A 16110-nucleotide genomic window follows, 5' to 3' on the forward strand; every position below is an offset into this window, starting at 1 on the left:
TGGGTCTTTTCTCTCCACCACCTCTCTCTCTACATGTGGTGTTCCAAAGGGATCTAACCTCTCACCCTGGCTCTTCAACCATTACCTGGCCCCTCTGTCCCACCTCATCTCAACTTTTGTTCTACCTTTCAGTGTTATGCGGATGACACTCCGCTCTCCTCCAGGCTCCCCTCAGCCTCCTCTGCTCTCTCACTCATTCCTGACTGTCTATCCCCTATTCAGGAATGGATCGCCTCCAAGAATCTCTGCCGTAATTGCAGTAAGATTGATATCCTTTCCCCCAGAAGCTCAATGTCTCCATAGCCCTGGTTCTCTCTAGGCTGGACTACTGCAACAGCCTCTTTCTAAGTCTGTCTGCCTCTATTCTTTGCCCTTTTCCCAACTAGTCCAGAACAGGACTGCAAGACTTGTCCTTGGCCTCAAGCCCAGAGATCTTATTTCTCCAGCCCTGAAATCTCTCCACTGGCTTCCGGTGGCTGCAAGGATCAAATTCAAGACCCTCTGCATTGTCCACAAGGCTTTCTGGGGCCGGGGACCACATCACATCCAACTCTCTCTTCGTACGCATCTTTCTTCTCGAGCCCTCTGCTCATCCACCTCCAACTCTCTGACGGTCAGACGCTTCTACAGGCAGAGAGTGTGGGGTAGATCTCTGTCCTCGGCTGGGGCCTCCCTCTGGCACAGCCTCCCTGCCTCTCTCAAACTTGAGCAGGGCCACCTAAGGTTCCGGAAGCAACTCAAGACCTTCCTCTTTGCTTCTGATTTCTCTCTCTCTCCCCTGCTGATGCTCCTGTCTGCTGCCCGACCAGTAGCCCCTTGCACTACCTCCGGGCCACCCACCAATTTAGGGACTGTATCTGCAACCCTACGGTCCCCTGCCTCCTTGCACTTACTGGAGCCACCACCCTGGCAGCACTTGCCATGCTTTCTGCCACTGTCCCCCCCGGCACTTCTCCTCTCCCCCCTCGCACTTGCATAATCTGAATGACACAAGGCCTAGTTTGTCCTCACTCGGTCTACCCTTCCTTGTCTTGTCGTACCTAGAAAAACTGTACAGGCGAATCATAAATAACTTATCATATCATATATCATGTGCGAAATAATCAGAGGATGAAGGTAGGAAAGAGAGTAGCATAAGTTTACATGAGGGTAAGCCAGAAGAAATAGGACAGGGCTGAAGAAGCCAACCTAGAGGATACAGGTGGGAAGTTGCAAGGCAGGAATAGTCAGGCAATAGGCTATAGCTTAATTCAAGAAAGTCAGGAAGTCAGCAGGCTTCTGAAATAAGTTGGCAGAGGACATGAAGAGCAGTGACTCACTGCAGGGAGAGGGGGGAGCGTAAGGAGTGCCAAGATGAAGGCCCGAAATGGAAAAGCATAAGGGTGAGCCAGAAAGGAGGGACTAGGAGTAATGAAGATTTCAGGTAAGTAATCTAGGTATTGAACACAAGCACACTATTAACATGCTCCTTTGCACTTCACCCATATACCATTCACTCACACACCCAGCCACCCAAACATTATGTAGCATAAGGGTGAGCTAGAAAAGAGGTACTAGGAGTGATGAAGATTTCAGGAAAGGAATCTAGGTAATGAACACAAGCACACCATTCACATGCTCCTTTAAACTGCACCCATATACCATTCACTCACACACCCAGGCACCCAAACTTCATGTACTCACCCACAGTACATAATATACATATACATACATACAGCCTTTCATGCATGCACGCACACACATTTACAACAAAAAAAGTCTTACTTTCTTCCAAATCCGTTGCTGCTCTGAGGAGCTCCTCTGCAGACAGGCCTCTCTCCCGTGCTCCACGCACGAAGCAGGGGAGACAGAGCCTTCCATCTAGGGGGCGGTGTGAGAGGGTTCCTTTTGAAGTCAGTCTAACTTCAAAATGACATTATTTCCATTACGGTTTTCCGTAATGGAAATCATTTCTTTTTGAAGTCAGATTGACTTAAAAAAGAAATTAATGTGAAGTGGGCTCTCATCTGAGAGCCCTCTTTACTTTCGGTTTCTCTCTGCCTCTGCAGACACCAGGGGTCGCAGCGGCAGAGCCAGGGGTTGCAGAGGAGTTGCCAGGGGTCGCAATTTCAACCCCTACAAACGCCCAATAGACCTCTCTGCCCAGCATATGAATTTGTTGATCAGGCTATTACCATGCTGTTCAGAGCATGGTCCTACATGACCAATTAAAAACTGTGTTAAATGGATATAAATAGGGGTTCGTATCCACTGACTAATAAAACATCTGAAACTCATTTATGGGAAGATGGAACCGGGAACACACGAAGAAAGGCTTCTAGTTTGTTTCCTGATGTGCACCAAAGAAGAGAGTTGATAAGCAGCGCTGCGTTGCTGCTAGCTCAGAATTTCCCATTGAAAAAGGACATATTTTACATTTAAAATGATGCCACCCTGATGCCCTTTTTCATCTGTTCAACAATACACAGTCATGATCGAGTGAGACCCAGCTCTGCCCAGCCATATTCAGGTTGTGCCTCAGCTAAAGATAGGATTTCTCATTGAATGATAGGCTGTGTCAGGAAAAATTGTAAAATCACAAACAACTTTACTCCCAGCCGTATGGAAAAACGGTTCACTTTTTGCTACAAAATATCCCAGATAAACTCTTCAAAAGAAAGCCTATCTTTCTGTACATGTGTCAGTTTCAAGTGATCTTTATTTGGACAGATGCTTGTGCATTAGAAACATATAAACACAAAGAAAATAGGCGCTGCTCAAAAAAATGTGGTACTTCCAACCTTTAGAAGTGCTCCAACTCGGGCCTGAACTAGGTCTGATCCCGGTCACCTCCTATTGGTATATGATTTATTCAATGAAGCAACACACACATCGTAACCATCAAGCAAAAGATATTGTAATTAATTGTTCTGTATTTGAACAATAAACAATGCAAACAAAAGACAAACACAATGGTAGTACACCATGCAAATAAACAACAAACTAATAATAATAGAATCCTGTTGACACACTTGGTATGATGCCTATACAGCACAGTGGATCAATCTCTAATGTGCAGTCCACTGTAACCAGCATGTGACATTGCAAGGTTTGCCCACTTGGGGCTGGAAAACCTCTAAAGTCAGTGGTCAATGGAACCCCAGTTGTAAGTTAGAGGTAAAGAAGTAGAGCTTGTTGAGCATGAACAGAAACCCAGTGTGAGGGGGGAAAAAAGGGACAAATGTGCCTCCAAAGTTGGTCACAAGTGGTGAGGTTAGAGAAATATAGGAACAAAAATAGATTATGTATAGCTAAAATCATATACTACCTTGGGGGGTAGATGAAAACTGGGAACATTTGCTGTGCAAAGTTCCTAGAACACCTACTAGGGACATGAAACTCAAAAGTGTAATTTATATTATGCAAAAGTTTTAATAACTTCACTTAGCAAATGGAAAAAGAAATCAAAAAAGCATTGCTATGTTGGGGAGTGCATATAATTCTCTTGTTTTCTTCCCAACTGAAAAATGAACTCTAATTTTGGAGAATGTGTAGAGATTTAGACCATAGGTCAGAAAACCCTCATTGGGTCTGCATTAGAAACATGACAGGGGATTTGGAAAGATTCAGAAAATGGATGTAAGAAGGCCGCATTTAAAAATGACATCACAGCAGAATTAACCATGTGTAAAAATGGTTGCTTTTGCAAACAAGAAAAATGTCTGTTTAAAAGTGTAATGTTGAATAAGGCCCTGTCCTTGCCTAGAAATGTAAGGGGGGGTTTGTTTGAAATCTAACATAATGTTTTATTACAACAGCCTTGCTTTTGTCCCAGGGAAAAAAATATAAATAAAACATTAATTTGCTGTACTGGGGAACAAGCAAAACAGGTTATCCTGCTTGGCTTCAAAGGATATTTGTTTGCTGGGAACAGGAGTTGCCTTCCCCCAAAAGTGGACACCCCCTTGGGAACTCTGAATGGACCAAGAAGAAGCATATCACACCTCGTCAGACTTTGGTCTGGGCTTGGGCCTGTTACAATAGAGTTCCTGGGTACGTAGGTGTGAAATTGCAAATAAAACCTCCCATCAACTTCAACTCAGAGGCTTCAAAGCCAATCCCAGAGCAGCCTTGGAAGTTATGCCCTTATTTGGGAGACAATACTGGCCATCTAGCTCAAAAGACTATTTTAATTAATAAACTTTAAGACTGTTATTTCTGCTATTGGACAACACAGTAATGCAAAAGTGTTACAGTTTAAATGCAATTTTTGTGGCTTTAAATTAAGACGTGGTAGCCTTCACTGGCATTTTGGGGACGGGATTGGCAGAAAATTGTATATTCTGAGGAAAGTGTATATGGTGCCACTTTGAAATTCAATACTAACCTGCCTTATGATAATATGTACACATGTATAAAGTTATAGAATTTTAGGTAAAATATTTCTCACTGAAAATGATGAAAAATTATTAGAAGAATGAAACAAAGTCCTACAAACTTGGGAGTGGGTGTATTATGCTCTGTGTGGAATATGCAATTTGCCTGTATGATTTGCGAAAGTGCCACAACTGTAAAAAGGGGCAATTTATGTCAGAACAGTTTTTTGGCAAAAATGACTGGGGGGTGGCTTTGTACCTCATAAAAACACACCCCATAAAAATCAGTCCCCTCCTTCAGTTCAATCTGCCCCTAAGGAGGAGGCGACATAACATAGGCTGACCTATCCGATTCTTAGGGGTAGGCCTGGCTTAGTTCTGCCCAACAATAAATCCTGTGATGTCACCCGCCTTATAAAAAGTGGGAGCTCACAGAGACAAAAGACTCTCTCTTCTGAATTTTCCAGTGCCTGCGTATCCAGACATTTTATATTCATCCTGCAGATTCCAGACTCCACTGCCAGAAAAGGGATAGTTGATCCAGGCCCTCCTATCCAGACAGAACCACCCTTCAGACCTAAACCCCATACCAAAACCCTACTAACTCAGGGAAAGAAGGGGAAAAGCTGTGTTACCCTTTTTGGAGAGAATCCTGTGACCAGACCGGCTTTTTGCCCCTATACCTGCATGCCGCTGTGCTGTGACCAGACAGGCCCATCTGTTTTCTTCTAGGAGAGTCCCACCATGGTGTGGTGACCAGATCTCTTCAGGCCAGAAACCCGGTTGGCTGTCCCAAAATCCCAAACTCAAGCGCTGATTGTGCGTGTTACCCCATCCCATAGCATCACATAGTATACCCTATGTTGATACATTGTCTTCATTCCATTCTCTAAGTAATCCTATCCATACCCTGATAACTTGCTGAAGATAGTCTGAATCCTCTGTGTATTCTCTTCCTTGATTTTCTAGTGTTAGCACAATTCTTCCATTCATTTCTGTCTTGCATAAGTCCTTAGTCATATTTTGAATAATTTAATTAATTCCCACATACAGCTGAACGCGGGGTGAAAAGGTTAACCTTGCAAATTAACCTTGGAGTGTACCGTGTCTTTCTTTAACAATCTAGTCATTAAAATCTAGTTTAAGGGAAACTTGTCTTTTCTTTCCAAAACGATTTTCTGTGTTAACTGCTTTTATTTTCCCAAAACCAAATCTCCTTTCGCATTGAAAATCTCTTCCAGTTATTCAGCGAGAATCACTCTTTCACTTCTATATTATCCCTGTAATGTGCAACTATCACCCAGCCTAAAAAACACATTCCGTCTATTCCATCCATTTTTTTTTTCAAAACCGTTTTGACATTTAAAACTGTAAAAAGCAGAAAATGCAACTCTCCAACGTGTCATTTTGGCTGCACTGTGTTCTTAGTTTCAAGTTGAATTTTTAACTGTATGCCCTTTGTCCATACCTTGCCTTATAGTTGCTAGTGTTCTTACATCGTTGATACTGTTAGAAATCATATTTAACTCATTTATTCAACCGCACATGTAAATTAATTATTTACCAATTCCGAGTGTCATTTATGGAATTGCAAGTTTTTGCCTCCCATTTCGTGAGGGAAGGTCAGTTTTCCATTCTGTTTTGCTGCTCCTTTCTATCCACTCAAAATTCGATTAATCAGGGTTTGAAGGAGCATTGCAGGGTGAAATCTTAACTCGGGTGCTATCTACCCTAACAGTAAAATTGCTCCTATTCATCTGTGCTTTGGATATGTTCTAGTAGAAGGTCAACCAAGTGTACTTCATCAGTTTACATTGTAATTATCACCCCATTGGTGATTGCTGCCCAATATTAAAATTGTGTGATTTTTCTTTGAATTTCAAATAAATAAATATTGCATTCCAACCTACCAGCCTGGCTCATGGACCATTGTGACCGGGGTATTTGTAAAAGGGGGTGTGAGACGGGTTGGGTGCCAGCTCAATCTGAATTCATAGAAAATAAAGATAAAGCATCCTTATTGATGGCTACATCCTAGGCTAAGAGCAAAGGTCCTGGTCCAGTGCGTGATGCCTGATTAAAATCCTTAAAATACTTCATATGAGTGCAATTAGATGAGGTATGGTCCCCCATCCCCACAGATTCAATATTGCCTATTCACCTCACTGGATACATCAGTTGAGTAGGAAGACATTTTTCTGCACAAAGGCCTCAGACGAAATATGAAGAATACCCTAATACATATGAATATCAGTGAACGTATATTTTTCAGAACAAAGCCCTATATTTTGTGTATTCACTGGGGCCCTATGTGAGTGCATACTAGTCATCCCTAAGGAAATGTGCAGTGTTTCTTTGAGTATTGCTTCCCGACAGCTTCAAATGGCAGCCTGTCTCTGCTTACTGATGACTTGGGTTATGAAATGAATTAAAGAAGCGGGCAGAGGTGCAGTGTATGATAAGTGTATAGGAGGGTCCAGAGGAGTTCAACTTAAAGGAGAGATGGGTGCCAAGGACATTCAAGTGTGGGACTATGTGAGTCAACTTTCTTCATGAAGTTGATTTTATTTCCATATAACTAAGAAATCATATAGGAGTAGATTTACCACTCAAATTATGAGAATCGCCATTTTAAGAAAAGCACTTTTGCTGATGTTTTATAATTAGAACTTTAGTAATGGTTGTCCTTTTAGGAAAGAAAGTAAAGCATCTTTGTATTATTATTAAACTTAATGGCTTATTAGAGAGCAGGAACTGCACATGGGGATTAAGGTACTTCAGAAAAAGCAATGCCATGTCCAGTAAATGGCAGATGGGTCATATGATTCTCAAATCAGCTTGATCATGGAGTAGGGTCTCAGTGCTTAAGATCACAGAATGTTCTCGGAGAGGGGAATAGTGTTGTGGGGACATGAACAAGGGTAAGACTCTCGAATTAGCTTGCTAGTTCCTGTCTGTCAGGTTGAGCACAGCCATTCCATTAGGCGGAAGGAAGCAAGTGCACAAAAGATGAGACATCCTTGGCGGTGATGAATCTTGGTCAGCTTTATGTTGGGTTTTGGATGCGGGAATGGGATCTTCATGCTCTGTAGGCCTGCAGCTCAGGATCAATTTGAATTGTGTTTGGGAGGTACATGGCAGGCAGGCTTATCCCAGGATTTCTTCAAGGAATCCCCTGCTTGAACTTCCACAAAACACCAGGATCTAATCCTAGTCTCCATTCACCTCAGCAACCAACCAGCTGCTGGTCGGACTCTGCTGGCATAACTGCACATTCCAGAGTGTGCGTGAAATATAGTGTGTCCCTCTTTAATTCCCGCCTAATGTGTTGTTCACCAGGCTCCATGAAGCAGCAGGAAGTCCTCTCTAAAGGGAAAGCAAGAAGTGGCCAGGTGGGTTATAATCTTCGTCACACAGTCAGGCTTGCCAAGTAATGAACTTTGGGAAATCTAGCTAATACTCTGCTCCCAGGTCCACCATCCCAACGAATATACACCGAAATGCATTTGTTTACGTCCTCTGCCCACGAGCTGCACTTGTCCTGTCTCGTCTTTGCAAAGACTACTTGGCACAACCCTTGCTTGCAAAGGTATCAAGAACACAAGGGGATTCCATTGTTGTTTGTCCATAAATAATCATTTATCGTGCACAGAACTACAGGATGTTGAGATGTGAGCCTGTACCTAATCCTGATTATTCTGACACAGAGTCTAGTATCCATAATAAGCCTTCCACCGCATGTTTGATATACTGCCATCTCTGTTCATGTCTGTTTCACGACCATCTACCCTGTGTAGGACACAAGAAGATCCACCTTTGCTGAAGATCCACATAGTAGAACATTCAGGATTAGGCCATACGGCAGGTGCTCCTGGTTCTGAATAAAAGTCCTTTTATTATCCACAGTGGTGACTGTATATTGCAAAAATACAAAAATACCTTCCCAATAGTTGGGCAATGTATGAAATAATAGTTATCAGTTTTTTTATGTAGCACTTAATACTGGATTCCTGCCACTTCTCAGCACTTTAATAAGAGATGCTATTATTACTCTCTTTAATGGTATTGTATTGATCTGAGAAGGTTAAAAGGTTCAGTCGGTCCTGCAAGGATTCAAGCTTGCGAAGAACAGGCTGCGCCCATGTCAGAGGTGACCACTTAATTCATAAGCTATCCTTATCTAGTCACCTGGAGCACGAGGTGTACCTCACAATTGAGTTTGGAGAAAGTAATTAGACCAAATAAGATGTTAAAATAGCCGCACTATGCTCAGGCAATGATCAATTCATGTTTCAATTAATATAATGTTTATAAATCAGACTTTCAGATAAAAAGTGTGTTGCTTCTAAAAGTAGTCAGCTGTTCTTCCAAAGCTGTTCTTCCGAAGCTGCCCACATCCATTGTCAGTCATGGCATGACAAAGCACCAACATGAATGAGATTATCAAAAAGCACAAGAAATCTCTCCCTCCTGGTACAGCAGAAATCCCTGTTCTGTAACAGTACGTGTGTCTCTGTGTATTTCTAGGCACATCATAATACTGGAGTGATTTATTTTGGGGAAGCAACAAGGTGCGTTTTGTTTCAAATCGAAAAATATCATCAGACACTTTGAAACTTTGAACAATCATGTCCTGTGAAAATATGCTCATTGTACACAACTATTTTGCACTAAAAATGTAAATGTTGAGCTAGAGGATATCTTTTCTGTCAGCGATTGCACACCAGTAGAGCCGGGGCTGAAGACGGGTGGAATTATTTCATTGACTGGACCTGTACCAAATTCATTTGAGGACATGGATATAAACCAATATTGAGCAAAACAATCGCTGCCAGCTGAAACCAATCCTCGTTTACATGGAAATAAGAAAAGGAAGCAAGACCAACAGGGGACAAAATATATCTGTAACAAGGTTTCATAAATTGTGGATTCTTGTTTTTTTTCCCTTTTGATCATGCTCCTAAAAACCTGTGACAATTCTCTCAACTCATCAGAATGCTCTACCAAATAGAATTTGCATTTTATAGGCAGTTATGTTGTCCCAATATGATTTTGCATTTTTTTTTTAATGAAATCATGAGTTTGATATAATGGCCTACTCATTCAGTCTTCATGTCTTTTTTCTCAGCCGGAATGCCACCTTCATCTCCACCTTCGATGGGCGGACAATCCCTACGTGTCTGGGACAGTCCATACCAAGGACACGGCTCCAGGACTCATCATGGGAGCAGGTAATGTCTATCAACGTTCATTTCTGCTTCGAGCAATGGCGTCATTATAACTATAGTCCCACCCGATAGATACCCAATCGGTGTGTACTCATCGAGGTTCAGCGAGATGCCAATTGGTGGAACATTTATAGCTCTGAATACTCAATAGGCTGTCCATTATGGAGGCAAGTGTCCAATCAAATTGAAGCAAATCCTATTTATGAGTTAAAGAGTTTTTAGAAATATATAAATTAAATCTGGAAAGCTGTAATTTATCCTCTGGTGATCCCGATGTTATGTTCATCATGGTTTCTGCCGAACCCCAAGATTAAGTGGGGAAATGATTATGCAAACTTACCACAATCACCATAGGGCTCATGCACAGGGCAGGCCTTTGGCATTACCATACCTGGACTGAAACATGTGTTACCATAGTGAACCTTGCTCATCAATCAGCCCATACAGGGTTTCGCATTAAGAGGATTGAGAACTTGCCATGTGGGAAAATGGGAGTCAGAATCAGATTCACAACCTGAAAAGTACTGGTTTTGGACAGCACATTGCCATCCCCAGCATGAGTATGTGCTCTTCCTTCCTTCCTCCCCAACATCCCCCCCCTTCTCACTCCCATGCCTTCCATTCTGAGCAGGACACTGATTAGAGGCATATGTCATAGCCGTATGAGTGGACGGCCACAGCAAAAAAGGCGAGATGACGTGAATCACTGTGTGTTAAGGAAATGACTATCAGTCCTAGACCTCTTGGCAGCATTCAACACTGTCGACCACCGCATCCTTCTCTCCCTCCTTGCTGACAGGATGGATTTTCTGGCGCTATCCTGAATTCGTTTACCTCCTACCTTTCAGGCAGGCACCAGGCTATCCAGATGAACTCATTGCATTCTAACCAACTCCAGGTCTCCTGCAGAGTCCCACAAGGGTCCATCCTCTCACCAATCTTTTTTAACCTTTACATGGAGTATCTGGACACTCTCTTCAAAGATCCCAATATAGCCACCCACCAATATGCAGACGATACTCAGTTGTACATGAGACTAAACTGCGCACATTACACCAATTGTCTCTGCGATTGCCTAGCCATCATCCAGTCCTGGATGTTGACTGCCTACCTCAAACTAAATCTATGCAAGACTGAATTTGTCCTCATCGGTCCACACACTAAAAAACAACTTGTCAAACAATAGCTCAATGATATGCGCCTAGAAGGATTTGATCCAAAACTGTGAGACTTAGCAAAATCCTTAAGCTTCACCATTTACGGCAATCTGTCTTTCCAGAAACACATAGCCAATAAGGCCCAAAAGCCTGGCTCAGAATGTGTGTTCTTCAAAAAATCAAGCCCTTCATCCCACTGCAGGACTTCTGCATGGTAGTGCACACCCTTGTGGTCTTGTACATCAATGGGGGGAAATACTGTCCTGACAGGGCTACCAACTGCTCACCTGGCTCCCCTAAAAGCAGTCCACCATGCTGCATCACATCTTATTACGGGAGCACGGAAATGTGGCCGAATTACACCCTTCCTAAGCAAACTACATTGGCTTCCACTCCAAGCCAGGATACTGCTCAAGACTGCATGTATCATATACAAACTAGTCATGAGTAGCACACCAGTGTACCTGGCAGGTAAGCTCCACATATCTGGTGGCACATCCACATCGCGCAGCAAAGCGACCAACCGGCCTAAAGCATAACACGTCCGCAAAGAGACGACCCACAAACAATCCTACTCTTGTGATGCACACACCCTCTGGAACTCAATCACGGTGCTTGCTCAGAATGCCCCCAAAATTCCAAAATTATACGAATCTCTCAAAAAATGGCTCTTTCAACAACACCTGACCAAGGACTAATTCCAATGGATGCACATACTGATACACAGACCAAATAGTACTGCCCTACTGTTCAAATAAGCCAGCCCAAATGCTGGCTACTAACACTCTCCACAGTGCTCCACTGCTCCTGAGCTCGGTCTGTGTTTTAAACAACATACAACAAAACAATAAGATTGTATGTTGAAGAGAATTAGTAAAAGTTGAGACCTCACAGACGACTGCATTCTTTTTTCTCTTGACCAGAGTACTTGGAATCAATCTAAAATGTCAGCTGAATGCCTGACCACAGGAAGTGATTGAACCTCTGGAGGCATTCAGCAGGGACCATGGCAATTTCTGGGAACTCTTGGAATAGGATGTCAAATCATGTGTGCTAAATGCCACAGAGAGATCCATGAACACGAGAAGAAGCCGGTCAGCAATGTCACCACTGTATCACATCATCCCACACGTTTCCCTCTGATTATGATGGCTGCACCTGGTATACCTTGGCAGTGTAGCAATTCACCTGATTGTTATAACTCAGCATATAAAGGTGAATTTAAGCTTCGGAAGCTTCACCTGGCTCATGAGGCCAGTTCATGGCCATCTGAGGCTATGCAAGGACAGGAATGCACATGGGCATGTTGGCTTTATCAAGCACATGATAGCACCACCTTGGTATATGAGGCAGCATCTTCTATAGGATTGCACTACTGGGTGTTTCATTGAATGAGTCAGTGAGCGAGTAGCATCATTTATATATCACACAACTCCAAATTAGATCACTTCTTGGCACGGAAGAGACTGCATTTTATATGAGTCTGTACCTGGCATATTATGGCTGTACCTTAGCATACGGGGTGCTACCGTTAATTGGTTTGCTAGATTTTGGCATCAGTCCTTTTACTTGGTACATGTGCTTGGTCTGCGGTTAAAGGACTATTCACCACAGAGATCAGTATTTGTCCTCATGGTTACAGGTTTGAATCCAAACAGGTTCACCAACGTTCCGAGGTCGATAACAAAAAATATCTGTTAACTGTCTGTAGTACCACCATGGGGGGTGAACATGCACTTTACACATACACCTCGAATGCTATATTATGATGATTCACCTGGCATATGGCCATGATACCTGGATACATGTGTCATAACCCCTGTCTTGTGAATACTGGCTATGTGTGATAACTGGGCTATTGTACAGACTTGGAGTATAAACTGAAATTGACATTATTGGAAACAGGGTCATATGTATATAACTCTAAGGAATAAAAAGCAAGCCATTTTGAAACTGGTAATATTTGCAAACTGGCCAATTTGGGAAACTGTTAGGGTGCCAACAAAGCCATGGCAATGGGTTCTATCAGGCAGTTATGGGAACAGACACTGTGTCCATCCATCAGGCAGTAAGGAAACAGCTATCCTGTGCTCAGTGTGCCATTATGGGTATAAATTGATATCTGCTAATTGGGACATTATTGAGAATTGATAAAGTGTACACACTGGAGAATCGCGGAAGCAAATGTCGCCATAATGAAAGCTATGAAAACTAATAATCCATGTTTCCTGGTGCACTGTGAAACCTGGGAATTTACATATATTTGATTATTGCCAAACTATTAATTGGTGCAGACTATAAGGTATAATGAACACCTCATTACTTGTTTGGTGGTATCCTGCCAGTAATACCAGCGGGATACCACCAAACAGAATTACCAATACCTGCACACAGTCTGCCACAATTACCGGCAGAATCCGAATGCCGGTAAGGATAGGATTTCCCCATTCCATGAAGTCCCATGGTCCTCTATGGGTGGAATTCTGGATATTACCGGCATCAGTAATGCCAGCATTTTTTTGCTGGTGGGGTGCCGGAATTAACAGCAGATCGGAGCTGCCGGTAATTTCATGCACCCCTCCGGCAAACTTGGAGTGTGCCAGTGCGGAAATGTGCCAGTGGGCCTCATTATAAGATTGCTGGTAGGCTGTTGTTGCTACCGGCGGCCTACCGGCAATCTCGGCTTACCGTTGCTGCTGTCCGACATCCCGGTAATAACGTGATATTATGGGCGGTGGCGGAACGCTAACTTCCCATTCCCATGGGCAATCGGAACACTGAAGCACCGGCCCCAGCATTTTTTCTGAACCGGGTTACTCGTAATGAGGCCCAGTATACGGAAATACAGTGTGTTATTTCCGCATCGGCACACTCTTAAGGGGGCCCAATATGGCATATATAAAAGTGAGATTGCGCTGGCTTTGACATAATGGGCCACTGGAGTCTTGATGAAAATGGTTAGCATGCTTACCTGTGCCTAATGGAGACTGGCTATTGTACTCACTGCATTGTTTCCCTTTGGCTGTTTCCTGGAAATGCATCGCCCATGTGAAAGCCAGCAGGATGACTCATGAAGGTGCATTGAAATGGATGCTTGGTGACAGAGTGGCGATAAACACCTTACATAAATACATAATAAGATCGGTGCAGTGTGTTCTGCGGAATGTAATGCAAAGTGAGCAATGTTCTCATTGGAGACAAAGGGATCTGCAACATGTGCTAACTCTGGTTTAGTGGAAACCATGAAATATGCAAACGGGGGCTTTGTGAAACAGACGCAATATGTTTAATGTGTCAATGAGGCTAAACAGATAGTTCTCATTCTGCTTACTGGTACATTATGAAAACTGGACAGTAACCCCAGCGGCGTACAATGAAGACTACAAAATGTATGCTAATGCGACATAATCGAGACTGTTCACGCCAGCTCCTTGACCTCAACAGGTCCACATGGTGCCTTGTACCTACCAGGTCAGGACATACAGAAACGTTGCCATGGTGAAAGTGCAACTGTGCACGGTATTAGCATTAGGGCAAAAATGTCCCGAGTGCCAAAAATCTTAGTCTATCAATGACTTTGAAAGAATAGCTGTGCCCTGGTGCGAATGCTGTGGAAAATGGCCCTTGTTCCGGTGCGCAGTTTCCGTAATTAAGCCGCAGGCATATATTTGAGATACACACAGTGCATAAACACAAACTGTTCACTCTCTCTAAGTAAGTGACCCCATCAGATTCTGCTATAATTCAGGTGTCTGTTTTCTGTGACTCCCACTTGGATTTCTTGGTACAATAGAGATTCGGATTGAAGTTTTTATCAATGCTTAAAAACTGGGAACATACGGTTACTCCGTAAAATCTTTTGTTTAGCCAAATGCTTTTTTTTTCAGGCCTGTTCTCCTTGTATAATCTATTGAAGAGCCTTTCTTTGTTTCCCTCAAGAAGATACAGAGGGTGGTCTCCAGTGATGCCCATGATCCGTTTGATGAGGAAGTCAACTACAAAAAGTAACACGAAACACAGCCACAATCAAATACTCAGAGATTAGGATCTAATTCATAAGGCTTGAACTAAAAGCCACTGGCATGCAGTCATGTAGAAGTGAGTCATCTGAGTTTTCTTGAGTGAGATATTGGGCACCGGGGAGGGGATTCCAATTAAGAAGGGAAGGTTTTGTCACAAAATCTGAATAATTTCCTAAAAAGAATTGCCTCATCAAATCTGAAATTGAAGAATCTGTATTGGGAAGTCCTAGTCCCCTGAAAAGATCCCAGTATGTGAGAGCAACATATGTACATGCCCCTTTTTTTATCAGACAAATTGGCCATCTCATTAACTCATCAAAGCCCTATTTTGGTCCAAATGTATCTCCAGTACACTACAGACATAGCATCCTGGGATGTTGTTCATCATTTCACCATTAGGTGGCTCCTTGCCATTCAACAGGGGTTGAAGCACACTCACTTCCATCTTTTGATCCTGACCAACAAGCGTGACTTAGTTCTTTCAACCACGTCAGTGTTCAGGCACCGCCCGTTCTCTGTGGTGGTTACGAGGTTGTGTACCGACCTGGCGTACCTTGTACAGATACATGACCACCGTTCAAACCAGGTGTTCACCTCATCAACTGGATGACCCCCATCAACTGTGTGACCCCTAAATCAACTGGATCCCAGGTTCTAATCTGCTCCACTGTTATGCTGAATGTGTTCAGTAAACAGTACATTTAGCACGTGAGCTGTTACATTATGATGTATGCATTGCTTTGGTTGACCCCCTTCTGTTTCCATATATTCTATTATTTGGGGTGCAGACAGTGCCAGTGAATGTGTATAGCATTCATTATTTGTGTATTGTTTTTATTTACCATTGACTGTTTTTAAATATTGTTATTAGTGGGTGCAGTGGCATGTACTTCACACGCCGCACACATCCTGTGCTGAGCTTGCAGTAACGTTTCTGCAGATATTCCCCACTGCACACTCGTCACTTCTTGATGGACTTTCCATTGCTTGGCACTGGCGCAGTTAAAAGCGGTGTTCCATCCAAGCTGCCCACCCCCGTCTCATTCCCCCCACCCATTCACATCTTAGGGGATTGCTGTGGCCTAAGGTCTGGTTTTGTGGCACTGAAATGACCTCCCTGGAGACTCTAAGGTCATTATTTTTTTGGCAGTTGACTAGTTCAGTGGCACACATGTGATCCTGCGATGAGAATGTTGCATGGCATTCTACGTTTGGGGCCGTGTTGGCAGGTGGCGGCTTGTTAATGGGACATGGACAGGCATATGGCCATGCACTGTTTGACCCAAACTTCATGTTGGCAAGGAGGGAGAGATGGGGCAGGGAAGGATTTCTCTAATCGTTGCTATTG

The 16110-nt window shown here is 43.1% G+C and overlaps 1 protein-coding gene across 3 annotated transcripts in view; it reads left to right on the forward strand.

Annotated features, from left to right (window-relative positions):
• Window positions 1–16110, forward strand: part of SORCS2 (sortilin related VPS10 domain containing receptor 2) — a 2879055-nt gene that overhangs the window by 2362066 nt on the left and 500879 nt on the right. For all 3 annotated transcript variants that reach the window (XM_069632008.1, XM_069632006.1, XM_069632007.1), the window contains exon 11: window positions 9484–9586. In XM_069632008.1, the coding sequence (XP_069488109.1) occupies window positions 9484–9586 (103 nt within the window). The remainder of the gene's footprint in view (window positions 1–9483; window positions 9587–16110) is intronic.

The sequence above is a fragment of the Ambystoma mexicanum genome, chromosome 6q (assembly GCF_040938575.1).
Source record: "Ambystoma mexicanum isolate Mex_15411 chromosome 6q, UKY_AmexF1_1, whole genome shotgun sequence".
Classification (NCBI taxonomy): Eukaryota; Metazoa; Chordata; class Amphibia; order Caudata; family Ambystomatidae; genus Ambystoma; species Ambystoma mexicanum.